Source organism: Coffea eugenioides, chromosome 8, assembly GCF_003713205.1.
Source record: "Coffea eugenioides isolate CCC68of chromosome 8, Ceug_1.0, whole genome shotgun sequence".
NCBI lineage: Eukaryota > Viridiplantae > Streptophyta > Magnoliopsida > Gentianales > Rubiaceae > Coffea > Coffea eugenioides.
In genome coordinates, this window is record NC_040042.1 from 38,181,851 (window position 1) to 38,209,499 (window position 27,649).

A 27,649-nucleotide genomic window follows, 5' to 3' on the forward strand; every position below is an offset into this window, starting at 1 on the left:
TGGTGCTTGTGCACGTGTAAGTTTATACATTCAATCTACATAAACAGACAACTTGATACATTTTTGTCATGCATCGATTCATAACCATGCAACGGACGTCAGAAGAAAGTACAACAGCTAAGGCATGATTTGCATATGACATTTAAAAACTTTAAACTACGAAGCTTTTATTCACAAAATATTACCTCATCTGACTTATTACCATATAAAGGGGATTCCTCCAAGCGAAGAACTTGTGATTTAGTGGTCCACAAAAGTTGCATCAATTTTCTTCTCATTGCAGTTTTGCCAGACAAAAGATCCCAGCCCATGACAGCAACAAGGGGTTGAAGTCGCGGAGCAAGTGACAAAATCTACCACATATATGGATACCAAATAAGAAATATAAAAAACGGCAAGTTAAGGAAATAAATCAACTTTCAATGGCAAAAAGTCTAGTGTCAAATGGATGGTTAAACTAGTAGAATCAATTTGAGCACAGGAAAGGACACGTACATGGCTAGCTTCTTCAAGTTGTTCATCCCGCACAGCAGTCAGAGCAGCATCCATGGTGCATTCAAGAACATGCAAGCCGCTAACACGAGCATAATGGTACATATCTCTCGTGCAAGCTGATGTTGCAATATTCAACTGAACACTTTTGATGTTTGAAGTCGTCTCAGGCGTCATTTCTGCACTAAAATTCTCAAGACGATGAAAGGGCAAATGGATCCTGCCATTTTCAGAAGCTTTGAATGTCTCTATTTCCTCAGAAAGTAACTCATCTTGAATAACCTGTAAAGAGTTACAATACAGGCCGAAATAAGTAATCTATCACCAATCAAGAATGTGCTAAAGAATTTCTAACTTTCCTACCTAAGTACAAATGTAGCTCTTGACATATTTAAAAAAAAAAAAAAAAAAAACTCTGCAATTCCTCCATTCAAATGCGCATGAAGGACATAATCGTTTAACAACAGAGAATGTTCACCACTATTAAATGCAAAGGAGAACTCAGCAGGAAGTCTAAAAAGGGGTAAAATGGTCACAAGAATAGCCGCCATTTCTTGTGTGTTTGAAGGCAAGTGCTAAAGATCAGCCACCGAAATCTCATCCTCATTTAATCATACTGGAGCTTCAATCAGAAACAAGATAAGAGGCCAACTATTGAATTAAAAAAAAGATGGAAACCTTAATAAAGAACAGAAACTGCAAACACAAGGAGCCCTCTGGTCTACATACTTCCTTTATGCAGCTACTAACGGATTTGCTTGCTTAAAACCAAGCTTATCAGCTAACAATCCAGCGTTCTTTCCACCAATGCATGCAGTTGAGAAATTCAAGCCTATAGTAGCTCTACAGATCCCTTTAGGGATATTTCTTAAGAGGGCTTCCCGGACAGACTGATGGCTGATTGATTGCAATCAGCAGTATGTGTAAAGAACCCTAACTGTAGAAATCACCATCAAATGTTTAAAAGTCATGCTCTGACGTCTGAAAAATCGGCAATCAAATGGCTGAGTTGCTGCTGGAGTGTCTCCACCCAAAATAACCCCCAAGAGAGTCAATGGTGTCAAAATGCAAAACTTAACGTCCAATATCACCCCCCTTACAAGGCTAGAACAGTTTTTGTTCAAACTCTCAATCTTCTATTTTAACTACTACTACCAAGGTCAGGTATCAACATTTTAATGTTTTCCATTTTTCCAGGCCTATTAATGCTAATTGCCATATAAGATATAGTATCTAAACTGTAGCAGTTGAAGAAGGCCATTAATGTTCAATTTGCTCCCTGAATTATAGTTGACACAAGGAATCGGATGAAGGCGGTGACTAACCGAAGCAGAAGAGAAATCACAGGAGAAAGAAAGAGTGAAGATGAATCAGGCAAGGGAAGGAAAAATTGAAGCAGCAGAACAGAAAGAAGCAAAATGAAATCAAAAGATGGAAGAATGAAGAGAAATAGAAAAAGATCAGTTTAAGATATAAGAACTGAAGAAGGAAAAGGAAGTGGGGTAGATAGATACAGACACCAAGAATCTGCAAATAGATGATCTACCACTAACAGAGAGTAAGAAATCAAACAACAGAATGGAAAATGAATTCGATGGAAAATGTTGGTTGCATAGTTGAGTAAATGAGAAGCAGAATTCAATTAATCTGCAGAAAAACAAGACATATCAACATGAGGGATCAGCCACCACAATGCAGTCTTATATATAGCCTGCTGAAAGATGCAGCTAACTTGACAACAGCATACCATGATGTTAAGACAGACAATCACCCTTTAAACTGCACTACTAAACAAACGTCATACACTAGAAACCATCTTAGAGTCCTTTTGCATGTCCTTGTCATCAGAGCAACCATCTGAAGTTTACCGAGCTTAAAATGCCAAGGAGTCCATCATTCAGGAGGCTTGACATTCTTTGCCTCAAGTTTACAATCTTCTGAGTTGAACCCACAACCTTCAATTAGAGATGGAAGCCCAACCCTTGAACACAACAATTTTCAGGAAAAGATGGCAAAACAATAAGCAATGTATATAAAATACTGACCATCAGAACTGAAAACTGCCCCTACCTGCGGGACCCCTTCCTATTGAAAGCAAGTCTTCCTTTGGGACATCCCATTTATAGGAACCTTACATGCAACCCATATCTTGAAGCAAGTTTGTCTGCGCCTTTCAGAATATGGAGAAAACTTGCCAAATTCATTATCACCTGATCTAAAAGTAAACAAAAATGATTCCTTTGTTCTTTTTTTGGTAAACCATTTTTCCATCACCCTTTCAGTCCATTTTAGCTGACTCCATTGTCAAGGAAATTCAACCTCCATCAAACATGCTCAACTTGCCAAATTATAATTCACCCAAGAGATTTCTTCCGCTGTTGCCACTCTAGAGGAAATTCACGTTCAATGTCACATGCAGCAGAGCTCTATGACCATGCACCAAAGCATCATTTTACATTCCTATACTTAGTGTCTTTGGTGTGCAGAAAGCCTCCCATCCCACAACTGCTCCCACTATGTTACACACCTAAAGCAGTCTTCAAGTAGAGTGCTTGCACCTCGGTGAATCCTGAACACAAATTTCCTTTCTGCAGGGTGCAGATGTAGTTCTACTCTTCTCCATTATAATTAATTCCTACTTCAATTTATCAATATTGCAGATAGTACCTTGCAAGAGCAGGTAGGAAGCTTTCACTGCTATTTGCAGTCATAGATTATTAACTTATTGGATTAACAGGAAAGCGGTAAAATACGACCAAATCCTCAGCCAAATTAAGTCCTTGAAAAAAATTGAATTGCAAGATAATAGCTTCCCATCACAGAAGATCAGATATTTTTGGAACTAATATACAAAGAATAAGTGTGCACTTTTTTCTTAGAATGGAAAAGAAATAATAGCATCAGGATAGCCAAAAAAATATACATTTACTTCTGTGTCAAAAAGGACTCTACAAGATTTCACTAGCCGGCTACAACCAGTTAAGGGTGACTCAACATAAGCACCATAGCAAAAATTATGAACAATTAACTATTTTTTACTGGCAAATAAGTTCAGCAGCTCAGATGTTTAAAGACTAAACATCAATACCACCTGAATCATCTGAACAAGACGGATGCAAGATGAAGAAAGTGCTTCTCCATAAACTGACAACAATTTATCTCGCACGGCGAACCAGGAATCTCCATAGTTAACTCTTCTTGGCAAAACCTTCCTGAGGAGACCTTCCAAAACCATTCTAGTACAACAACAAAACGGAGTTGAATCAAATAGCTGGAGAACTTCTTCAAGCTTTTGACATATTAAAAGGAAACAAAGAAAAAATCTCAAAGTTAACAGTAACTGTCTTAAAAAAAATAACTGTCTTATCATTGGTACATTTCTCTTTTTTCCCCTTCTTTTGGTGACTTTTAAGAAGTGGCAATAGAAAGAGAATATATAGCAGAATTTTAATTACTTATGAATATTCTGTTGGTTTGTTATGCATGAAAAATTAAGATCTCATGGAGCAAAAAAAAAAAAAATAGCTTCTGCAATCTGCAGATAACAAATTTGTGACTAGGAGAATACTATTTTTGTCTCTCGACTTTTGACAATCTGAAAGATGTTTCATAAGAGACCAATTTTCACCTAGGAAGGAATTTAGAGAATGAAAAGACAATGAGGTGCACACATAAGTTTCAAGCCTCTTGACAATCTAAATTCTACATCAATTGGCAGATGACTACAGTAAACCATAACTGTCTATAACAGTTATCAATACACTAATTCCTCATGACATTCAAAACTTCCAATGTTGAACCATCAGAAAAACAGAGAAGATAACAAAGCCCAGCTTCTACGAGAAAGTAATCAATGTCAACAAAACCCCAATATACAAAGTGATAAAGAAGATAACTGCACAGTACACACATGCCTAAACAAGTTTCCACTTCCAAAGCATCAAATTCATAAAATCCTCAAACAAATTATGTTGATTAAATAATGCACATCCTGTGCTTAGAATGGTCAAATTATTCCAGGACACGTAATCAATTCCAGCCTCCTTTCATATGAGAATCACATAGTACATTGACCCTAACAATAACTACCTAGCCCATTAACTTACAAAGTATCTTTCCTAAAGTTTCATTGCTTCTATACAATTTCAATTGCTTCTATACAATTTCAATTATTATTTTTCCTCCCAATTCTACCCTAACAAATAACTGCTGCTGGAAAACATCAAACAGTCAATAATTTTAAATACTTTCATGAGCTTCATAGTTGTGATGTATTTTATCAAGACATTAGACTCATTGCCCAATGAATCAAACAGATCAGATATCCACAAATAGTTGTATTCTCTTTTCAAAGATGCCAAAGTGGCTACTGGCTTCTATTTGCAATTTAGACTGATATCAAATACACACCCTCAAGATACTTAAACATTAAAAAAAAAAAAAGAAACAAAAAAAAACTATTTCTATATTTTTCCAGAAAGTTGCTGGCTCACTCCCATATGAAAGATACCAACTGCAAATTCAAGAACAAATTCAAAAAAACATCTTCTCATTTGGTAATTCGAAAAGTATGTGAGAACCGAGCAAACAAAAGCTTCTCCAGTTTCACGTCAATCCAGTAACACATCCTTTTCATCATCAGAAAGTTGTTTGTTACTTTGTTTAGCATATCCGGACAGCACAGTGAGCTTCAAATTTGCAAAAGGATAATATTGACTTCAAATTTGCATAATCCTAAAAACTTCAAATTCACATGGGATAATGGTCAACAAATAGCAATTTTCATTAGCATTTAATTCCTCCTGGATGAGAATTCCCTTTTCTCCCTTTCATAAGCAATATGTGTAGATATGTGAATACCATTAACTAGTCTTCAATCTCCATATTTCACAACTTTTGAACAGCAAACTTCTTGGAAAACTCTTTCCTCTAATAGTTTATATTTTAATCTATCCTCTCAATCTAACGCTCTCAAATTCAAGCACGCTATTGTGTCCTTTTCCATGCATGTCAATTCTGGTTCATTGGACAAGGTCAGCATACAGACGAAAGAGCCAACAAAATTCCACTTTCTACTTCTGATTTTCAATCAAAATCATATTCAACCAAAAATCACCAGCATAAACTCCAATTAATCTCGATAAAACATTAAGGAAAATAAAGATTACAACATTATTAAAAAAAAAAAAACATCAACCATGTTGGTAAAATCACAACTGCACATACCGGTAGTCCATGTCCTCCACACCAAAATCCAAATGAAGATACTTTAAATGAGAAACCACCCCATCCAGCTCATTCTTGTCCAACAATTCCTTCATAGCATCTAAATGCACAATCTGGACACATCTTTGCGCCAACCTAAACACCCTATCCTCCACCTCCATTCGTTTCCCTTCCGTCCTCAATGTAATTGCCATCCCTGAATCATCCTTCTGAATCATACCCAGCTGTTTCTCAATATTCACACACAACACATCAAAAACCTCTGCATTTTCCAAAATTACCCTCTTCAAAACCATCATTTCCTCTTCCCCAATCTCCTCAACAGATTCTGCAACCCCCTCCCTCTCCTCCTCTCCCTCTACTACCATCATGTCCGGCCTCAATCGGCTCAAACCCACATTAGAAATCCTATCCAAAACCCACAAACACTTACCATTTTCCTCGTCCAAAATCCTAAAACCGTCCTCTTTCGCCAAAAACTCAACCGGGATATTGAAATTTCTAAAGCCGCCTTCAATTCCCTGAATTCCATTCAACTCTACATGCTTTTTAACACTCTCCACCACCCTGTAACTTACAATTTGCACATACAACAAGAACTCAGCCCTCAATTTCAAGCTATTTTCGTCGAACGACCAGAGCCCCAGAACGGGTTCATTGAATTGCAAAAGTTCGAGGGTTGACAAAAAGGCGAGGAGGGATGGGGAAGGGCAGGAATGGTGAGACCAGAGGACTGAGTCGAAGCGGCCACCTTTGGCTACAATTGTTTGCAAAATTGATCGGGCAAGCTCCGGGCTTCGGACTCGGAGACTACGTAAAGTCGCCCGAAGTGGCTCGAATTGGGCTAAAAAGAGATGGTTTGCTGTGAGTTTACAGAGGAACTCTGTTTCTTTGTCTTCCATGGATAATCTATGGAGAGATTAACCGGTATTGATGCATACATACAGCTTCGGTAAACGTCTAGGTTTCCGTCCAAAAAGGACCGCCGCAGCGGAGTTGAGATCGGTTATTATATAGTTGAAGAAATATGAGAGGGAAAGTTGGATGCTGGGATTATTATACAAGCAAGATGAGTTGAGCTGGGATGCAGGAAAGCAAGAACGAAGGGGAGAAAGAAGGGTTAATTTCATTTTGCACCCTTTAAACTTCAATTTTAGAAATGAAACACTCTACACCCTAAATTATAAATTTCGTCCCACTTGAATGCAATTCTTAGACGGAACGCGAAAGAAACAAAATTTTTTTGGGACAAAAATGTAAATTCATGAGACCCAAAAAAACAAAAAAAATCCTCTCAGTCCACTGAGATTCTTTTGGTGTACCTTCATCTACTGATTCTTATTCATTCATCTTAATAATTTAATGATCCCTTCTCCTTGTTCTACTAAATAATCTAACTCTTTCACCTTTCCAACTCAATTTTTAATCTCCAAAAAATTGGCAAAAATTTCTAATTTGTTGAAATCCAAGGTGCAAGCGGTGTCTTGCCCATCAATAGAGGCCTAAACTCTAAGATAAGGCATTTTAAATTTTAGCAGTATTTAGAATAGTGATTTCTGGACGACTTTCTTGACATCCAACTAGCAGAGATGAAAAGTTGCTGTCACTAAAATTCAAGAGTACTGAGGATCTCAAATAACAATCACGAAACCAATCTAACTGTGCTAGAATTTTCAAACCTTGGTTATCCATGAAATTGGTTAAACCAAAAAAAAATTAGTCAAGGAATTCTAAAAGTCAGATGCAGTTACGAAAAATTGATTTTTTTTTCATATCACACCCCATTGTCATCAATTTTTTCATTGACCGCAAATGTCTCTTGTTCTTCGGCATTGGTACCATCCTTGTTGTTTTGGTTGAGAATAATTCTTTTAGTTGGGATTTTTTTTTTGGATATAGGGGTTTAAATATGGGGTGATTAAAAGATTGTTTGGTCTAACCATGGTTTTGTGGAGATTCCAGAATATTTGGACTTTTTGTTGTAAATTGAAAGTGGAAATTGAAGGTAGGGTTGTATTAATTGTGGGTAATGTTGAGTGTGAGATCGAAGCATTTTTGGGAGCATGGATGGTCTTTAATTTCCTTTGGACACGTTTTGCAGCGGATGATTATGTGGATATTGGTTTTCAATGATGGAGAGATATGCATATTATTGATTCTGGTGTTAGACTTGGCTAAACTATTGATTGTATGCTGCTGGTGATGGTGGTACCTTCTATCTGGTAGTAGAAAAGGAAATAAGAAGAAATGCAAGAACAAAGGAAGAAAAAGAAAATAATGTTTGATTTTTAAGAGGTTTTAAGGGTTTCTGAATTGATATTTATGTACCAATACATCAGGTTAATTTTAGTTAAAATGATAAGTTAACGGAATATGGGAATTATTCTGTTAATTTTGAGCATTTCAGGAAGAATTATTGTATTTAAGTTGAACAAAATTTATAGTTTAGAGAGCGAAGCGTAGTTTAAGGATGCAAATGATAGTTGGAGTAAAGAGTGCAAAGTGGAATTAACACAAGTAAGAGCTTAATAGCAATGTCATTTCAAACAAACTGAAAATGGGATTGTTTAACGAACAAAAAACAAGTCATTGTTAGTATATAGGTTAGAAGGTTTTAGATACTTGCAAAGTTTGATATTTTAATTCAAACTGACAAGCTAAAAGTGGGATTGTTTAACGAACAAATCATTGTTGGTATATAGGCTAGCAGGTTTTAGATACTTGCAAAGTTTGATATTTAAATTCAAACTGAGATAAATGTAACATACATCTAAACTCGTAAATATATACATTAACAGTTAACAGTGTAAAAAAGATTAATACTTAATGATATTATCAAAGCAAAAAAGTCCACCTTCATGTAAGTTGGTATTTCACATTGCTTCATAAACTAATTTTGTCAAAACATTCCCTCGAAAGAAAAAGGAAAGTTTTGTCAAAATATTGCAGTTTGCCCCCTATACACTTTTTTGATTTCCTTTTCTCCCTGCCAATGGAGTCTTTTTTACCCACGATGGTAGAATGTTCCCATTTCCCAATTGATACCTTACCCAATTTGTGCTTCTCGGGAATTTTGACCCTAAGTTGGGCTGCCAGAGCCAGAGGACGCGACTTGCACGTGGATAAATTGTTCACTCAAAAATCCTTTTCCCTTCTGATTTTTTTTTCTTGGCAGTTCCTCCAATTATTTAACGTTTTATCTTTTCTTTTCATTTCTCCTTCCCCTTCACTTCCTTCTTTAACTTTTCTTTCAACCTGATATTGCCTAGGTTACTTACTAGGCCCTACTAACATTTTACGTTCAAAATCATCAAGATATGGCATAAAAGTATGAACCCCACCATGGAAAGATCCACAGCTTTAATACATGGATATGGTAATAAGGGAACATATGAATTTATTGTACAATTGATCCTCACCTTTTATCCCCTTATGTTGTTCTGATAGTAACTGAAATTTCATATAGTAGCAAAATCAAAATTCAAAGAAAGCGGGAGCAAGACTATGCATTGTAAGCATAATGTATTGCATACTATCCAAGCACAATATGGAAGCACTAAGATGTTCAAGCAGAATTGAGTCAATTGACAGCCTCCCTGAACATCTAATTCTTATAAAGAAAGACTACAGGAATATGTTTGAATCATCCATTTATTTTTATTTTCAAATAAAAAGCCAAAGGTGTCTTCTTCATTAGCTCACCCCATTAACAACTTCAGCTTGGAGATTCAGACCAGTAAGCAGCTGCAAATCAAGATTTCAAGCATTAGTACAAGAAGACATCCTTTTCCATGCCAGTGGGCACAACACTTATATAACTTTTCTCTTGTTTCCGTTTTTTGTTTTGTGTGTGTGTGTGTGTGTGTCTAAATTGGATTCTGAACGATAGAAACCAGTTAGCTTACAAGACTTCGTCCAAAATAAAAGCTTGGAGATTCAGACCTGTAAGCAGCTGCAAATCAAGAATTCATGCATTAGTATGAGAAGCCATCTTTTTCCATGCTTGTAAGCACGACCCATAGCTTTTTTTGGTTTGGACTGGAATAGATTTTGACTGGTAGAACGAGTTAGCTTGCAAGCCTAGGTCAAGAATAAAATTCTTTACCTAATATGGAAAAAATGGACTTCAACTTGTAGGCTGTATTAAATTCTTGAGTATACCTGTGGATATTAAGCTTCAAAATTTTCTTGATGCACCCTGACACCAAGGAAAACATCCTTAATGAGATGTAATTTTCTGACAACTTCATTCATATGCATCCTGTCATTTGGTAATCTTGCAGAGCACTTGAGTCCAATTTTCAGCAGGGAAATAATGCAATCAATCTCTCTTCCACCATTAATAGTTTCCCCTCCAGGAGTCATATTTCTGTTTTCATCTCCTTCAAGAAGAAGCAACGGCTCCACGATCTTAGAAACTTGTTCATGCAAAGCCCCATTAACATAGTTATGTAGATCAAGGTCACCCACGAATATATCATCTGTTGGCCTCCTTCCTGTAATCATTTCTAGCAAAAGAATGCCGTAGCTGTAGACATCCCCCTGAGTTGATGCCGCAAGACCCATTCCATACTCTGAGATTTTGTTTCTATACATGTTATTATTGGGTGGTAAAAGAAAAACTATAAAAAAAAAACTAAGTGATTAAAATTAATCAAATGTTAGATTGGGGCATAGTGGACCTTCTTTTATAACAAAATGACTTAATTAAAATTAGCTACTATGCATCAGTGATTAGAGATCTCAGAGTAATTATAATAAAAAAATTAAAAAGAATTAAATCTTCCAAAAGTTCTATACTTCTGTGCACAATTAAGTAACATCTTGCCCATAAAAAGGTTGTAAATTATAGTTACTGGAGCTGCATAACCGATCGATCCTTTTATGGCAATGCTACTGCTGGTTCCTTGCTCGGAAGAAGTGTTGATGGGTTTTGGGAGAAGCCTTGCCAATCCAAAATCACCCACATGAGCAACAAGATCATTGTCAAGAAGAATGTTACTTGGTTTTAGATCACAGTGAACAATCTCAGCTTCGCAGTGGTCGTGAAGATATTGCAATGCTGAAGCCACATCAATTCCAATATTTAGCTTCTGAAGAAGATTAAGACTTCTTGAGCTTGTTGCCTGATCAGTTGTCTCTGAAGGATGCAGCCACAGGTCCAGATTTCCATTTTCCATCAACTCATAGACTAGAGCTTTGAATTCATCACCCTTGGAATCAATACTGGAGCAATAACTCACGATAGAAACGAGGTTTCTATGGCGAATATTTCTTAATGCTTTGCACTCGGCCTTAAAACTTTTCGAAGCCCCATTCTTCTGAAGATCAAGAACTTTGACTGCTACAAGCTTGTTGCCATTTTTTTCTAGCCTTCCTTTGTAGACAAATCCAAAATTTCCTGAACCAATTAAGTTTTCTGGAGAAAATCCAGAAGTTGCACGAAGAAGTTCATGGTAAGAAAGCCGTAAGAGCTCATCGATTCTTGGGGGCATGCTAGAGAATCCTGCCACCATGCTTCTTTCTCCTTTATGATATACCAAGAAATATAACAACAATGCACCAAGAACCAGAAGCGTTGCTGGTAAAACAATGGACAGCAATATGATAACCTTCAGCTTTCCTCTGTTTTTCCCCTTAATCACTGGGCAAGGAGGGAACTCCAATTCTGGAATGCCTCCACAGAGTTTGTTGTTGCCAATCAATGATATTTGGCTTGCATTACTGAAAATCCCTGTTTTTGGTATCTCGCCCTCGATGTCGTTGTAGAAAAGGTTTAAGTACCTCAAATATTGAAGCTTCTCAAGTTCCTTTGGTATTGGTCCTGTCAAATTGTTACTTGAAAGGTCTAATTGCTGGATGCTCTTCCAAGAAGCCAAATTTGGTGGAATTGTTCCTTGGAAAAAATTGGCTTCCATATAAAGATTCTCCAGATCTGAACAGTCAGCAAGTGAGATGGGTATAGCTCCAGCAAGTTGGTTGTGGGAAACCGAGAAATTCACCAAATGTACAAGCTTTCCAACTTCAGGAGGCAGAGAACCAGTGAAAGAATTTTCACTTAATCCCATAGCAATCAGTGATGAGTGCGTCTCCAAAAAATGTGGTGATATAATTCCAGTGAAGTTGTTTTGAGATATATCAAGATATTGCAAATTTTGACAGTTTATAAGAACATTGTCAAGTATATTGCCCCCTTCAAACTGGTTGGTTGACAAGTCCAGAAGGTATAGAGTGGTGGCGTTACATAGGGTAGAGACTATCTGTCCTGAAAATTGATTATTGCCAAAACGCAGATGTTGCAAATTTTGTAATTTGCCAATATCTCTTGGAATGACCCCAGAAAGAGAGTTGGATTCAAGGCTAAGGATATATAGGTTGACAAAATTTCCAAACCCTTCTGGAATAGTTCCTGACAGTTGATTTCCCCCCAAGTACAATTCAGTGAGTTGATTTGAGAGATTGGACATGACTCTAGGTATATTACTTCCAAATTTATTGATACTCAGGGAAAGGATTCTTAGATTACTGCAGTTGGTCAGTGATCCAATAAAACCCAAGTCGCCTATAGAATTACTGCCGAAGAGATTATCACTAAGAGATAAAAAATTAAGTTGTGTCAGATCTCCTAAATTAGTCGGAATTTGGCCGGCAAACTTATTGCTGGAAAGATCAAGTACCTCAAGCCCCGAAGCATTGGTGATTGAAATTGGAAAGTTTCCATAGAACTTGTTTCCCCCAACACCTAATGCTTCCAGATTTGGTAAGGTGATTGGGAGATTGCCATGAAAGGAATTGCCGGCCACTGAAATGACAGTAATGGCTGAACTATTAAAGATGGAGGCAGGGATTATACCAGATAGTTTATTTTCTCCAAGAAATAATTGAACCAACCTTTTCAAGAGCCCCATCTCTAGAGGCAGCTTTCCCTCCAGGTTGTTGAAGTCGAGAGCGAGTCCAATCAATAACGATAAGTTACCAATGGAGGAGGGAATCTCTCCTGTCAAATTGTTTGTGCGAAGGTTAAAATATTCAAGCTTCTTCAGACTGCTTAGCTGATCAATCGGAATTTTCCCTTCTAGCTTGTTCCCCGTTAGGCTAATAGTTACCAACTCTGCGCAGTAGCTCAGGTTTGCTGGGATTTTTCCACTGATTGCGTTACTTGATAGGTTCAAGACTCTCAGCCTGAAGAGGCGACCGAATTCTTGGGGAATCTCTCCGTGGAATTGATTCTCCGGAAGTTGGATGAACCTCATGAAGCTTAGATTTCCGACATGAGGAGATATGGTTCCAGACAACTGCTTATGCCGTAGAGTCAAGGCTATGACCCTCTGATGTCGAGTACTACAGGTGACTCCTTCCCACTGGCAATGGTGCTGTGAATGGTTCCAGGAATTCAGGACTCCAAACGGGTCATCATATATCTGCTTCTTGAATTCAAGCAGAGCAAGTCGATCGGTCTCATTTTGAAATTGTTTAGCAGCTGAAACATGGTTTACTGAAAAGTTCACGGCAACTGAGAGTAGGAGAAAAATGCTCGCTAATGTTGATGATGAGCGAAATCCCCACATGGTATTGGGAACTTCCATGAGCTGTTGGATGCGAAGATGGAATAATTTGCAACAAATTGATGATTGAACGATAAAAGTTTCTGCGTTATGGGAACAATGTTTTGGGCTGTTATAGAATCTTGCATGTAGCCCGCACAATTGGAACTAATGGGACTTAATTTTCTTGGTATATTCTTGGAGCTAAACCTCGTTGTCAGAACTTAATAGAGAAATGGTCAGTAAGCTTCCACCAACTTGCAATTTACGCATATCGACCATAACTAATACTTTTCAAAGCTGGGATTAATGTGATCATCTACCAGAGATGATGATTAACGGGAAGCCTTCATTTGTGTGGAGTACTTGATCTTCCCAATTAACACAAATCACAAGAATCTTGATATTCTTAGGTGATGTTCCCAATTTTTCCCCTTTTTATGTTGCTTTAATGCCATTTTCTCAGAAAATTTTTAATTTTTTTTTAAAAAAGAAGGGTTTTTCTTATGTTATAATTTTTAGTTTTTTCTTTTTTTATGTTGACTTAATGTCATATGTGCATATCAGGTGTATGCTAGATTTAGGAAAAAAAAATTTCAAGTAATGTTCCAATGCTTTCCCTAAAATCTAGGTCAGATTGTCATCCTGAAGCTAATTTACTTCATTTTAGAATGTGTGATCGACAAGAAAAAGTTTTTTTTTTTTTAAAGAAACATGAGAGATGAAACAATTTGGTGGTCCCAAGATTTTTAATGAAACGGAAAATTACTTGGTGAAGACTATCATTTAAGGTCACACATGGTCCGCAGCTGCTGGGTCATCTTTCTTCCTCGTGCACAAATTCTCTCTCATTAAACAATTAGAAATTCATTGAATATTCATTATGATCGTGATTAGTGCAAATATTCATTGTGTACTGCTGATGAATCATTTTCAGGCACCGGAGATCCTTAGCCGCGGGAACTTCTATTCATTGTTAATGACAAAGTGATCATGAGTTAAAAGCTACTCAGCCGTTCGGATTAGATAAATTCATCGTATTTCATGCACTCACTCAAGTCGATATTTTTGTGGTTAACCATTTTGCGTCCATATAATTTCCTGAATCCGCTGACTGACTGACTACTTTCCCTACTTGAATCGTAGAAAAACGTTCCTCATTTGATTGCTAGATGCTAGATCAGGAGCATGGTTTTCAAGCAATATGGTCTGTTGGGGAAATGAGAGAAATATTTTTTGAATAATTATTCTTGACTAACATCCGAAATTGTCGATCATATAATAAAGGGTTAATCACAAAAACTTCCCTCAAGGTTTAACCAGTTTTGCACTTTACGCTCTAACATTATTTGTTCCTCATTTTATCAGTAAATCGTTAGTCAACTCTAATATTACGTATCGAAAATGTCAAAAAGATATTGATACCCTTAAGAGTTAATTGTAGTAAATCCCTTTCAGGTATACTTATTTTGAACTTCACTCTCTAATATCATCTTTCTCTTAATTTGTTTACTTGTCCCTAAAATCATTAGTCAATTCTAATATTTTGTACCACTCAAAAAAAAAAAGTTACTCAAAAAATAGTCTCACTCAAAAACTTGTTAGAAAGGATCAAATAGTTGCTTTTGACTTACTTTTTAAGTGTATAATTTTAAGCTTGTATTTTAGCACATTGCATGTCTTTTCTGCAAGGATTAGAAGACTTGAGTCTGTTGGTGTAAATACCACGAAGATGAACAAAGAAAGAAAAGGTTTGAAATAGAAACAAACTAATGGATAATCCATCCATTTTATTAATTTTAGAAAATTTCATGTTTGTATTTATCGTTTAAAAATGTCGTGATTTGAAGTAACTTTTTTGTAGATGGACTCTATTTCCACAGAGTTGATATTTTTATTAGGGTTATTATCACTTTACTCCCTTAAACTATATTACTACTATCAGTTTACCCCCTAATGTTATCTTTTAGTCACTTTACCCCATAAGTAATTCAACGCAACATGTTAAGAAATTTTGGACAAAAATACCCTTTTATTTTATAGCATTACTACATTGTTATTATCACTTTATTCGTTTAGATTATAGTGATACAATCACTTTAATTCCTAACATTATTTTCTAGGCATTTTACCTCATCATTAATCTAATTAGTATGGTCAAAAAATTTAAATATATGTATCCTTTTTTTATATATAATTAAAAATAAAAAAAGTTGGAATGGTTATCTTCCTTTTTTGTTCACTTTAAGAGATAAAAAACATAAAAATAAAAGAGTTTTCTCAAATTTCTTTTTTTCACATTTATTAATACTAGGAAAAGAAAAAGAGATAGGAAAGAAGGAGACAAAAAATTAGATTTTGCAAAAAAAGAAAATAAAGAAAAGTCTAACATTATCGTATTACTTTAAGGTTGTCAATATTAGGATTGGAATTTTGTGGTAAACAAAAAAGTGAAATAATTTTAAAATAATAAAAGTATTTAATTTTTTTAATTTGTAATTTTTAAAAAAAGAATTGAGCTCTCTCTCTCCCTCTCCCCCTTCTCCTCTCCATCTTTATATATTTTTTAATATTAATAAGATCGTCATGAAGAAAGCAATTAATACTTTGACTTTTTTTTTCTTGATACTAAAAATGAGAAAAGTCACTCTAAATTTTTTATTATTTTTATTATGCAAAGAGGAGGGTATTTTCCTCTAAAGTTTTTAAACTTGTTAAATTGGTTTAATGGTAAGATAAATTGTCTAAAAAATAACTCTATAGTGTAAATTGATACTGAAACCATATTTTATGGGAGCAAAGTGATAATAAATTTAATGGTTAAACATGTCTTTTCACTTAAATTAACAAATTCCGTTAAGTTTGACCGTTAGTCTTGGAAGTAAAGTGACTAAAAGATAACGTTAAGGGGGAAATTGATAGTAGCACCAAACGTTAAGGGGGTAAAGTGATAATAATAACCCTTTTTATTATTTCATTTTACTTTATTTTGTTGTTCCTTGCGTGCCCTGAGCATTACTCAACAAGGCACTGGATTTTGTTGAAATAAATTACACTCTAACAAACAATTTGGGATGACATTATTGTCCGTTTTGCTTTGTTTTGGTCTTTCGCCTCTCTTTCTACTACAGTTAAGAATCTCAATGTGTATGGGAGAAGTGACAAAGAAATTTCTCTATCGACGATTTTTGAACATATTGAAAATATTCAATTAGAGTGACCATCTTAGACTTTTCTCAAAGTTTTTCTAACCCCTCATTTACTCCGTCAATATTAACCAATCTGAATGCTCTCACAATTTCTATATTCGTGGCCCACAATTTATTCTTTCATGTCTATGACAGTGAGTCTGCTAAATGACTTGTCCACTTCACTCAGCTACTTGTTAGGAAGGACCAAACAGTTGCTGTTGACTTCCTTTTCTAAGTCTAATTTTAAGCTTGCATTTTAGTACACTGCATGTCTACTCTGCAAGGACCAGAAGACTTTAGTCTCTTGGTATAAACACTAGGTGGCCCCTGTCGGGGTTTCTATCCCACATCGGCTTTGGGAGGGTTGGGATTTGGGTAGTTAAGTCCCTGGGAGCAATCCAAGAGTTGCCGGCTTTTGGGTTGACTTCTGGGATTAGGTTTAATTAGTCAAATTTCGTTTCTCGAAAGAAGAAAAAAAACAATGGCAGTAATCTGCCTGCGTCAGTTCGAAAGAAACTCTGCTTGGGTCGTCATTCTCTGGGCTTGTGGGGGGTCTTTACCGCTTAGTAGCAGCAGGTCTAATGGGCTTGGCCCCTGTCGGGGTTTCTATCCCACATCGGCTTTGGGGGGGTTGGGATTTGGGTAGTTAAGTCCCTGGGAGCAATCCAAGAGTTGCCGGCTTTTGGGTTGACTTCTGGGATTAGGTTTAATTAGTCAAATTTCGTTTCTCGAAAGAAGAAGGTATAAACACTAGGGAGATGGACAAAGATAGAAAAGGTTTCAAATCATAATTTACAGTTCTCAAAAAAAAAAAATCATAAATTGCAGTAACCACTTTTCTTTAGGCTATACTTGCTCACTGTTAATATCTATTACAAAGGATAAATATCTTTTGGGATAAGACAAAGTTTGTTTGTCTATAATATACACTAATATAACGGACTGATTAGAACAACAAAGTGTAGTTTTAAAATATTTTAAAATGTGAAGAATGATTTTCTGCAGTAAATCAATCCTTTATGTGATCTTGCACAGTTAGAATTGTTATAATTCAAGAATTGTATCTTATAGTCATTGATCAAAAAAATTTTCAAAGTTTTGTTTCATGTGAATACGTATTTACATAAGAAGCGCAAGTGATCAGAATCATTGTCTAAAGTTGAGGCATCATTTGGTGGTAAAATTTTAATGAATTTTAACCGTTAACAAGGATCTGACCGTAAGTCCAAACTCCAAAGTCAGATCAAATCAAAAGAAACTTCTCAATTCTCAAAAGTGAGTTCGGTCCTTGGATCTGGCTCGAAGCAAATCATATCCGGCGTCAAATTTAGCAAGGAAAATTTTCCTTACTTCTCAGAATAGGATCCGACCCAGAGATCTGATTTGAAGCAAATGCCAGATCTTTGAGAAGATCTAATTTTCTTGCTATCTCATTCATAGGCATTCGAATTGGGCTAAAAAGAGATGGTTTGCTGTGAGTTTACAGAGGAACTCTGTTTCTTTGTCTTCCATGGATAATCTATGGAGAGATTAACAGGTATTGATGCATACATACAGCTTCGGTAAACAACTAGGTTTCCGTCCAAAAGGGACCGCCGGAGCGGAGTTGAGATCGGTTGATGAAATATGAGAGGGAGAGTTGGATGCTGGGATTATTATACTAGCAAGATGAGTTAATTTCATTTTGCACCCTTTAAACTTCAATTTTAAAAATGAAACACTTTACTCCCTAAATTATAAATTTCGTGCCACTTCAATACAATGCTCGATGGAACGCGAAAGAAAGCTAATACTAGAATAATTATTACATTCCGTTAACTTGTGAGTGTAATTAAAATGAAACAAAAGTATTTGAGGAAAAAAATGTAATTTCAATTGAGACCCAAAAAATAAAAATCCTCTCAGTCCAATGAGATTCTTTTGTTGTACCTTCATCTGCTTATTCTTATTCATCTTAATTTAATCTTAATTTAATGATTCCTTCTCCTAGTTATATTCCTCACCAGTCCACTCAATAATCTAACTCTTTCACCTTTGCAACTCAATTTTTAATCTCCAAAAAATTGCCAAAAATTTCTAATTTGTTGAAGTCTAAGCCGCAAGCAGGGTCTTGCCCATCAGTATAGATCTAAAGTAAAGCATTTTAAATTTTAGTATTACTATAGAATAGTGTTTTTTCCGACGAATTTTTTGACATTCAACTTGCAGAGATGAAAAGTTGTTTGTCACTAAGGTTCAAGGATAGTGAGGATTTTAAATGACAACCACGAAACCGATCTAACAATGCTGAAATTTTTAAACCTAGATTACCCATGAAATTCATTTGTTGAAAAAAAAAAGATTATCCATGAAATTGGTTAAATAAAAAAAATTAATCGAGGAATTCAAAAAGTCAAATGCAGTTAGGAAAAATTGATTTTTTTTCATCAATTTTGACATTGACCGCAAATGTCTCTTGTTCTTCAACATTAGTACCATCGTTGTTGTTTTGGTTGAGAATAATTCTTTTAGCTGGGATTTTATTTTTTTGGATATAGGGGTTTAAATATGGCGTGATTAAAGGATTGTCTGGTCTAACCATGGTTTTGAGGGTTTCTAGAATAGCTGGACTTATAGCTGTAAATTGAAAGTGGAAATTGGAAGCAGAGGTGCCGCTAGATTTGAAGGTATGGTTGGGACATGCTGGGTTGTATTAATTGTGGGTAATGTTGAGCGTGAGATTGAAGCATTTTTGGGAGCATAGATGCTCTTTAATTTCCTTTGGATACGTTTTGTAGCGGATGATTATGTGGATATTGGTCTTCAATGACGGAGATACAGAGATATGCAAATTATTGATTCCGGACCGTTAGACTTGGCCTAAACTATTTCATAACTTCTGTGCGTATGGTTCAGCGATGGTGGTACCTTCTGTGCGGTAGTAGAAAAGGAAATGAAAAAAATGTAAGAACAAAGGAAGAAAAAGAAAATACGTTTAACTTTTAAGAGGTTTTAAGGGTTTTTGAATTGACATTTATGTCCCAATACATCTGGTTAATTTTAGCTAAAATGAAAAGTTAACGGAATATGAGAATTATTCGATTAATTTTGAGCATTCCATCAAGAATCGTATTTAAGCGGGACAAAATTTACAGTTTAAAGACTAAAGTGTAGTTTAAGGATGAAAATGGTAGTCGGAGCAATGAGTGTAAAGTGCAATTAACACAAGTAAAAGCTAAAATAATGGTGTTATTTTAAACAAGTTAAAAATGAGATTATTTAATGAACAAATCATTATTGGTATATAGACAAGCTGGTTTTTAGATACTTGCAAAGTTTGATATTTAAATTCAAACTAAAATAGCGTGGCATGCATCTAAACTCGTAAATATATACATTAATGGGCAAAAAAGATTAAACCTTAATGATATTATCAAAGCAACAAAGTGTGCCTTCATATAAGTCGGTATTTCACTTTGCTTCATGAACTAATTTTGTATAAACATTCCCTCAAAAAAAAAAAATTAAGTTTTGTCAAAATATTACACTTTGCCCACTATACACTTTTTTGCTTTCCTTTTTCTCTGCTAACGGAGAGTCTGTTATTACTACTATGGTAGAATGTTCCCAATTGATACTTTACCCAATTTGTGCTTCTCACGAATTTTGACCCTAAGTTGGGCTGCCAGAGCCAGAGGACGCGACTTGCACATGGATAAATTGTTCACTCAAAAATCCTTTTCCCTTCTGATTTTTTTTTCTTGGCAGTTCCTCCAATTATTTAACATTTTATCTTTTCTTTTCATTTCTCCTTCCCCTTCACTTCCTTCTTTAACTTTTCTTTCAACCCGATATTGCCTAGGTTACTTGCTAGGCCCTACTAACATTTTACGTTCAAAATCATCAAGATATGGCATAAAAGTATGAACCCCACCATGGAAAGATCCACAGTTTTAAGAGGCAATGTGACTTAATTGGGCAATACATGGATATGGTAATAAGGGAACATGTGAATTTATTGTACAATTGATGCTCACCTTTTGTCCCCTTATGTTGTTCTCATAGTAACCGAAATTTCATATAGTAGCAAAATCAAAATTCAAAGAAAGTGGGAGCAAGACTATGCATTGTAAGTATAATGTGTTGCATATTATTCAAGCATAATATGGAAGCATTAAGATGTTCAAGCAGAATTGAACCAATTGACTGCCTCCCAGAACATCCAATTCTTATAAAGAAGAGCATCCATTTATTTTTATTTTCAAATAAAAAGCCGAAGGTGTCTTCTTCATTAGCTCACCCCATTAACAACTTCAGCTTGGAGATTCAGACCTGTAAGCAGCTGCAAATCAAGAATTCATGCATTAGTATGAGAAGCCATCTTTTTCCATGCTTGTAACTTGTAAGCACAACACATAGCTTTTGCCTTTTTTTTTTTGGTTTGGACTAGAATAGATTTTGACTGGTAGAACGAGCTGGCTTGCAAGCCTAGGTCAAGAATAAAATTCTTTACCTAATATAGAAAAAATGGACTTCAACTTGCGGGCTGTATTAAATTCTTGTGTATACCTGTAGATATTAAGCTTCAAGATTTTCTTGATGCACCCTGACACCAAGGAAAACATCTTTAATGAGATGTAATTTTCTGACAACTTCATTCATATGCATCCTATCATTTGGTAATCTTGCAGAGCACTTGAGTCCAATTTTCAATAGGGAAATAATGCACTCTATCTCTCTTCCACCATAAATAGTTTCCCCTCCAGGAGTCATATTTCTGTTTTCATCTCCTTCAAGAAGAAGCAACGGGTCCACTATCTCAGAAACTCGTTCATGCAAAGCCCCATTAACATAGTTATGTAGATCAAGGTCACCCACGAATATATCATCTGTTGGCCTCCTTCCTGTAATCATCTCTAGCAAAAGAATGCCGTAGCTGTAGACATCCCCCTGAGTTGATGCCGCAAGACCCATTCCATACTCTGAGATTTTGTTTCTAGACAAATTATTATTGGGTAGTAAAAGAAAAGCTATAAAAAAAAACTAAGTGATTAAAATTAATCAAATGTTGGATTGGGGCATAATGGACCTTCTTTTAGAACGAAATGACTTAATTAAAATTAGCTACTATGCATCGGTGATTAGAGATCTCATAGTCATTATAACCAAAAATTAAAAAGAATTAAATAACATGTTGACCATAAAAAGGTTGTAAATTATAATTACCTGGAGCTGCATAACCGATTGATCCTTTTATGGCAATGGTACTGCTGGTTCTTTGTTCGGAAGAAGTGTTGACGGGTTTTGGGAGAAGCCTTGCCAATCCAAAATCACCCACATGAGCAACAAGATCATTGTCAAGAAGAATATTACTTGGTTTTAGATCACAGTGAACAATCTCAGCTTCGCAGTGGTCGTGAAGATACTGCAATGCTGAAGCTACATCGATTGCAATATTTAGCTTCCGAGAAAGATTAAGACTTCTTGAGCTTGTTGCCTGATCAGTTGTCCCTGAAGGATGCAGCCACAGGTCCAGATTTCCATTTTCCATGAACTCATAGACTAGAGCTTTGAATTCATCACCCCTGGAATCAATACTGGAGCAATAACTCACGATAGAAACGAGGTTTCTATGGCGAATATTTCTCAATGCTTTGCACTCAGCCTTAAAACTTTTCGAAGCTCCGTTCTTTTGAAGATCAAGAACTTTGACTGCTACAAGCTTGTTGCCATGTTTTTCTAGCCTTCCTTTGTAGACAGCTCCAAAATTTCCTGAACCAATTAAGTTTTCTGGTGAAAATCCAGAAGTTGCACGAAGAAGTTCATGGTAAGAAAGCCGCAAGAGCTCATCGATTCTTGGGGGCATGCTAGAGAATCCTGCCACCATTCTTCTTTCTCCTTTATGATATACCAAGAAATATAACAACATTGCACCGAGAACCAGAAGTGTTGTTGGTAAAACAATGGACAGCAATATGACAACCCCAATTCCTCTGTTTTTCCCCTTAATCACTGGGCAAGGAGGGAACCCCAATTCTGGAATGCCTCCACAGAGTTTGTTGTTGTCGGTCAATGATATTTGACTTGCATTACTGAAAATTCCAGTGTTTGGTATCTCGCCCTCGATGTCGTTGCAGGAAAGGTTTAAATACCTCAAATATTGAAGCTTCTCAAGTTCTCTGGGTATTGGACCGGTCAAGTTATTACTTGAAAGGTCTAATTTCTGGATGCTCTTCCAAGAAGCCAAATTTGGTGGAATTGTTCCTTGGAAAAAATTGGCTTCCATATAAAGATTCTCCAGCTCTGAACAGTCAGCAAGTGAGATGGGTATAGCTCCAGCAAGTTGGTTGTGGGAAACCGAGAAATTCACCAAATGTACAAGCTTCCCAACTTCAGGAGGTAGAGAACCAGTGAAAGAATTTTCACTTAATACCATAGCAATCAGTGATGAGTGCGTCTCCAGAAAATGTGGTGATATAATTCCAGTGAAGTTGTTTTGAGATATATCAAGATATTGCAAATTTTGACAGTTCATAAGAACATTGTCAAATATATTGCCCCCTTCAAACTGGTTAAATGATAAGTCCAGATAGAATAGATTGGTGTTGTTGCATAGGGTAGAGACTATCTGTCCTGACAAGTCATTATGGTCCAGACGCAATCCTTGCAAATTTGGTAACTTGCCAAAATCTCTTGGAATAATCCCTGAAAAAGAGTTCAATTCAAGGCCAAGTTTCATTAGGTTGACAAAGTTTCCAAATCCTTGTGGAATGGTTCCTGACAGTTGGTTTGCTCCCACGAACAGTTCAGTGAGTTGATTTGAGAGATTGGCCATGATTTTAGGTACATTACCTCCAAGTTTATTGGCACTCAAGGAAAGAATTCTTAGATTATTGCAGTTGGTCAGTGATGCAATAAAATCCAAGTCTCCTGTAGAATTATTGCCGAAGAGATTATCACTAAGAGATAAAAAATTAAGTTGTGTCAGATCTCCTAAATTAGTTGGAAGTTGGCCGGCAAACTTATTGCTGGAAAGATCAAGTTCCTCAAGCCCAGAAGCATTGGTGATTGAAGTTAACAAGTTTCCAGAGAACTTGTTTTCCGCAACAGCTAATAGTTTCAGATTTGGTAGGGTAAGACCTATGTTGGTTGGGAGACTGCCATGAAAGGAATTGCCGGCCACTGAAATGACAGTAATGGCTGAACTATTAAAGATAGAGGCAGGGATTATACCAGATAGATTATTTTCTGCAGCTCCTAACCCAGCAAACCTTTTTAAGAGCCCCATCTCCATGGGCAGATTTCCCTCCAGATTGTTAAAGGCAAGACCGAGTGTAGTCAGCGATGATAAGTTCCCAATGGAGGAGGGAATCTCTCCTGTCAAATTGTTTACAAAAAGAAAAAGTCTTTCAAGCTTCTTCAGACTGCTCAGCTGATCAATCGGTATTTTCCCTTCTAGCTTGTTCCTCTGTAGGCAAATATTTATCAACTCTGAGCAGTAGCTCAGGTTTGCTGGGATTTTTCCTCCGAGTGCGTTATTTGACAGGTTCAAGACTCTTAGCCTGAGGAGGCGACCAAATTCTTGGGGAATCTCACCATGGAATTGATTCTCCTCAAGATGGATGAGCCTCATGAAGCTTAGATTTCCGACATGAGGAGATATAATTCCGGAAAAGTGCTTATGCCGTAGAGTCAAGGCTATCACCCTCTGATGTCGAGTACTACATGTGACTCCTTCCCACTGGCAATGGTGCTGTGAATGGTTCCAGGAGTTCAGCACTCCAAGCGGGTCATCGTATATCTGCTTCTTGAATTCAAGCAGAGCAAGACGATCAGTTTCATTTTTAAATTGTTTAGAAGCTGAAACATGGCTTACTGAAAAGATCATGGCAACTAAGAGAAGGAGAAATATGTTCGCTAATGTTGATGATGAGCGAAATCCCCACATGGTATTGGGAACTTCCATGGGCTGTTGGATGCGAAGATGGAATAATTTGCAACAAATTGATGATTGAATGATAAAAGTTTCTGCGGAATGTGACAGGAGTCGTGCCTGTGCAATAATAAATACCTGCTTAAGAAAAATAAATTTTCTGTGTATAGTAGTAAGCATGGTCGAATCCACAGGGACTGGAAAAAATTTGATTCTTTTTAAATTCGAGACACGGGGGATTTTTATCAAGATGAAATATAAAATAAATAATTAAACAATTTAACTAAAAATAATTAACCAAAAATAATTAATTAATTAATACAATTATAAATAGCAATTAAATAACTGATAAAAAATTCTAGCCAAGGATACAACTACGCAGACACAGTCCATTCATCCGATCATTGATGCAAAGAAGGTTCACTTAATTTTATTAATAGGCTAGTTATAGTCGCCGATAAACTCTAACGACCAGCTTTTCCTTAATTTATTGATAACCAAGGTACGACCGTTGATTACCTCTAACCAGGAAATACTCCTAGGTACGACCGTAGGAATTAATTTCCTAATTGCATTAAAAATTAGAAAAGCCTAACCCAAATTAATAACACGCTACAAGGGTTATTTAAATCAGATTGTATGTCCCCCTAGTATGTGAAAATACTAGTTGTCACTAATATTAACCAACTAAATAATTACGGATTTAATTGATTAATTTGACAAGAGATTAATAAGTCAAATTGCACATCGGGCCCTTGATATCCAATTAACAAAATAATCCCATGAAAATTAAAATAGAAAACATGCAAATATTAACAAATTAAGGAACACGTAAAATTAATTAGATCTCACAGATATTTGGGACTGCGTCTTCGCGTTGATCCTTGACTAGATGAGAAAATTAGCCACGCCTCATACGAAAATCTTCACACAATTCAATTGAATTTAAAGACATCATCTTTCTTCGATAATTGAGAGAGTGAATAACAAAGCTCTCGGAAGAAAATAAGAAAATTGCACAATAGAATTCAACAAACCAAAACAACTCCCTATTCTCTCCTCTGGAACATCCCTCGGAGAGAAAAACTACAAACTCCTCTATCCTCCTACGGAGCTTATTTTGAAAGAAAACTACAACTCACTAGCGTCTCGTCTTCTGCCATCGTTCGATATATATAAGGCAAGCCTTTAGTCTTCATAGCTTTTTCATAGTCTTTTCTCCTTGAGCCCACTACTCTACGTAGGGAGCAATTGGAAAAGCTACAATCATCAAAGCCAACATCTTGGCTAATGAGTACATCTCCCACCATAAGGACAGACTTTCTACGTGGTCCCCGTTAGATAATGAAAGAAAACATCATTCCAATTAATTCCAGCACAATCATCAATTCCTCTGCAATTATCAAAACGGAGGAGTCCACTGTAATCATCAATTCCAGCACAAATACACCCGTGGAACCTAGCTTGTATGTTCTTTAGAAACTTCCCACGTGTGGAGTATTTGTTGTAAGAAAATCTCTCTTTTCTGCTCCACTTCCTGAAATTGAGTCCAGATGCCAAATATAAGTATATGTTGACAATTAAAATAATATTTGGCATGGAAACAGGGAAAAATTAATAATAAAATTACTAACAATTAACACCTTATCAATTCCCCCCACACTTAAATCATGCTTGTCCTCAAGCATGGGAACAACTAAATTCAACAATGGCTAACTCTCATTTCATTTACTGCCAAGCTACGCTTATCCCAAAATCAAGTTTTAGTGGCTAAGTGTCAAGACATATTTCTCCCGGTTAGCTCCTGAAATCATAGACTCGTCCAATTCATGGCTAAGTCGTCTAAGAAATCAAAATATTAAACTAGCAAAAGTTAGCAATTGGGTCAACTGAAAATCAAAATCTCAACATTGAAGAACAAGGATCGGCAGGCCAACATAATCATAAGCTTACTTATTATTTTCTTTTCTCTCTTTTTTTTATTTATTTTTTTTTATAATAATTTTTTTTTCAATAAATGCTCAGTCCCAAGCTATTCAAGTCTTTTGACGTGAACTCTGACATTTTTAGATGAAAGAGCCCAGTTACTCAACTCTTCACAGCTTCAGGACTAACTACTCATATATATAGTCACTTTTTGACGCGAAAGTCGACACTTGTGGTGAAGACTCCCGGTTACTGGGTGACGACACTAGCGGAGTAGGGTCATTTATTAATCACAATTAAAGCACCAGAAAACCAGATAATTAAAGATCATGGCCCACGTCATCTCCTAATATGGAGAACTAAGATCAACAATTGCCTAATCCACACAACAATTGCTAGTAAAATATTTATATTGCCTAAACAATTTAACCACAATTTGCACCAAGTCATTAAACTCATGATATTTACCAAGATAACATGCTTTTACTTGCCACTTAAACTAAATTCATAGAATAAATCATAACCAGCAATAGACGAGTGAGATGCCACATTTATTCATCAAAACACTAGTAAGAAAGGCAGCAAATTAAAGAAACACCAATCAAAACTAAACCCAAATCCCCCCCACACTTAAATCACACATTGCCCTCAATGTGATAATGAAACAGTAAAAATAAGAAGAAGGACAACAAAACTCCCCTGAAGCTGGTGCCAGCTATTAGCACTTGTAGTTGGAGGAGGCGAAGCGGAGGTCAAAGGATCGGGATCGTGGTTTCACCATTCTTTCCAAATTGCACTCCAAACCACAATAGACAACAGTTGCTAACGAATAATGGAAACAAGAAATTCAAAGCACTAACAAATGAAAAATCAATTCAATGAACAAAATGCACACTGCATTCACTCGCAAGTTATACAGATATCTCAATACTTATAACAAATGCAATCAATAAACACTCGTGGTTCCAAACTTAGCCAAATGTAAAAGCACCTCCCAATTGAACAAACAACTGTAGCAAATTACCCACAGTTAGACACAAAGTACAGCAGATTAAACACAATTCGACCTAAAATATATATATATATATAATGATTAACGATTGGACATTCAATTCACAAGTCAATCTACTAAATAAATAAAAATCAAGCAAAGTAAAAAGAAACAAGCAAAGTAACACAGAAGTACCCAACTAAGGAGGAATAGAAATGTCAGGTAGTCCAAACACGCAAAATTTTCAAAAACGTACTGTAATAAAAATAATAAAAACATACTGCAATAATAAAATAAGAAAATAAAAAAAAATAATAGAAAGAGATTGAGGCAGGCGCGTGCATACGAAGCCAGTAGTGCGATGAAG

The 27,649-nt window shown here is 36.1% G+C and overlaps 4 protein-coding genes across 4 annotated transcripts in view; all 4 read right to left on the minus strand.

The window, feature by feature from the left end:
• The window catches only part of LOC113779395, a 34,935-nt gene extending 28,195 nt beyond the window's left edge, over positions 1-6,740 (minus strand). The window contains exons 1-4 of the mRNA XM_027324965.1: positions 5,719-6,740; positions 3,584-3,728; positions 496-774; positions 186-353 (exon numbers count right to left, since the gene is read on the minus strand). Of these exons, the coding sequence (XP_027180766.1) occupies positions 186-353; positions 496-774; positions 3,584-3,728; positions 5,719-6,620 (1,494 nt within the window). The 5' untranslated portion in view covers positions 6,621-6,740. The remainder of the gene's footprint in view (positions 1-185; positions 354-495; positions 775-3,583; positions 3,729-5,718) is intronic.
• Positions 6,741-10,484: 3,744 nt separating this feature from the next.
• LOC113780703 (putative receptor-like protein kinase At3g47110) lies at positions 10,485-13,304 on the minus strand. Its single transcript, XM_027326482.1, has one exon. The coding sequence runs from the start codon at positions 13,302-13,304 to the stop codon at positions 10,485-10,487; it is 2,820 nt and encodes a 939-aa protein (XP_027182283.1).
• Positions 13,305-20,550: 7,246 nt separating this feature from the next.
• LOC113781520 (receptor kinase-like protein Xa21) lies at positions 20,551-22,373 on the minus strand. Its single transcript, XM_027327472.1, has 3 exons — positions 21,659-22,373; positions 21,002-21,414; positions 20,551-20,774 (listed from the first exon to the last, which is right to left on the minus strand). Exons 1-2 carry the CDS (start codon positions 22,359-22,361, stop codon positions 21,011-21,013), a joined length of 1,107 nt encoding a protein of 368 aa, XP_027183273.1. The 5' UTR covers positions 22,362-22,373; the 3' UTR covers positions 20,551-20,774; positions 21,002-21,010.
• A 64-nt stretch (positions 22,374-22,437) lies between these two features.
• Positions 22,438-24,398, minus strand: LOC113780704 (LRR receptor-like serine/threonine-protein kinase EFR). Its single transcript, XM_027326483.1, has 2 exons — positions 22,585-24,398; positions 22,438-22,468 (listed from the first exon to the last, which is right to left on the minus strand). The coding sequence occupies exons 1-2, from the start codon at positions 24,396-24,398 to the stop codon at positions 22,438-22,440; spliced, it is 1,845 nt and encodes a 614-aa protein (XP_027182284.1).
• Positions 24,399-27,649: the final 3,251 nt, after the last annotated feature.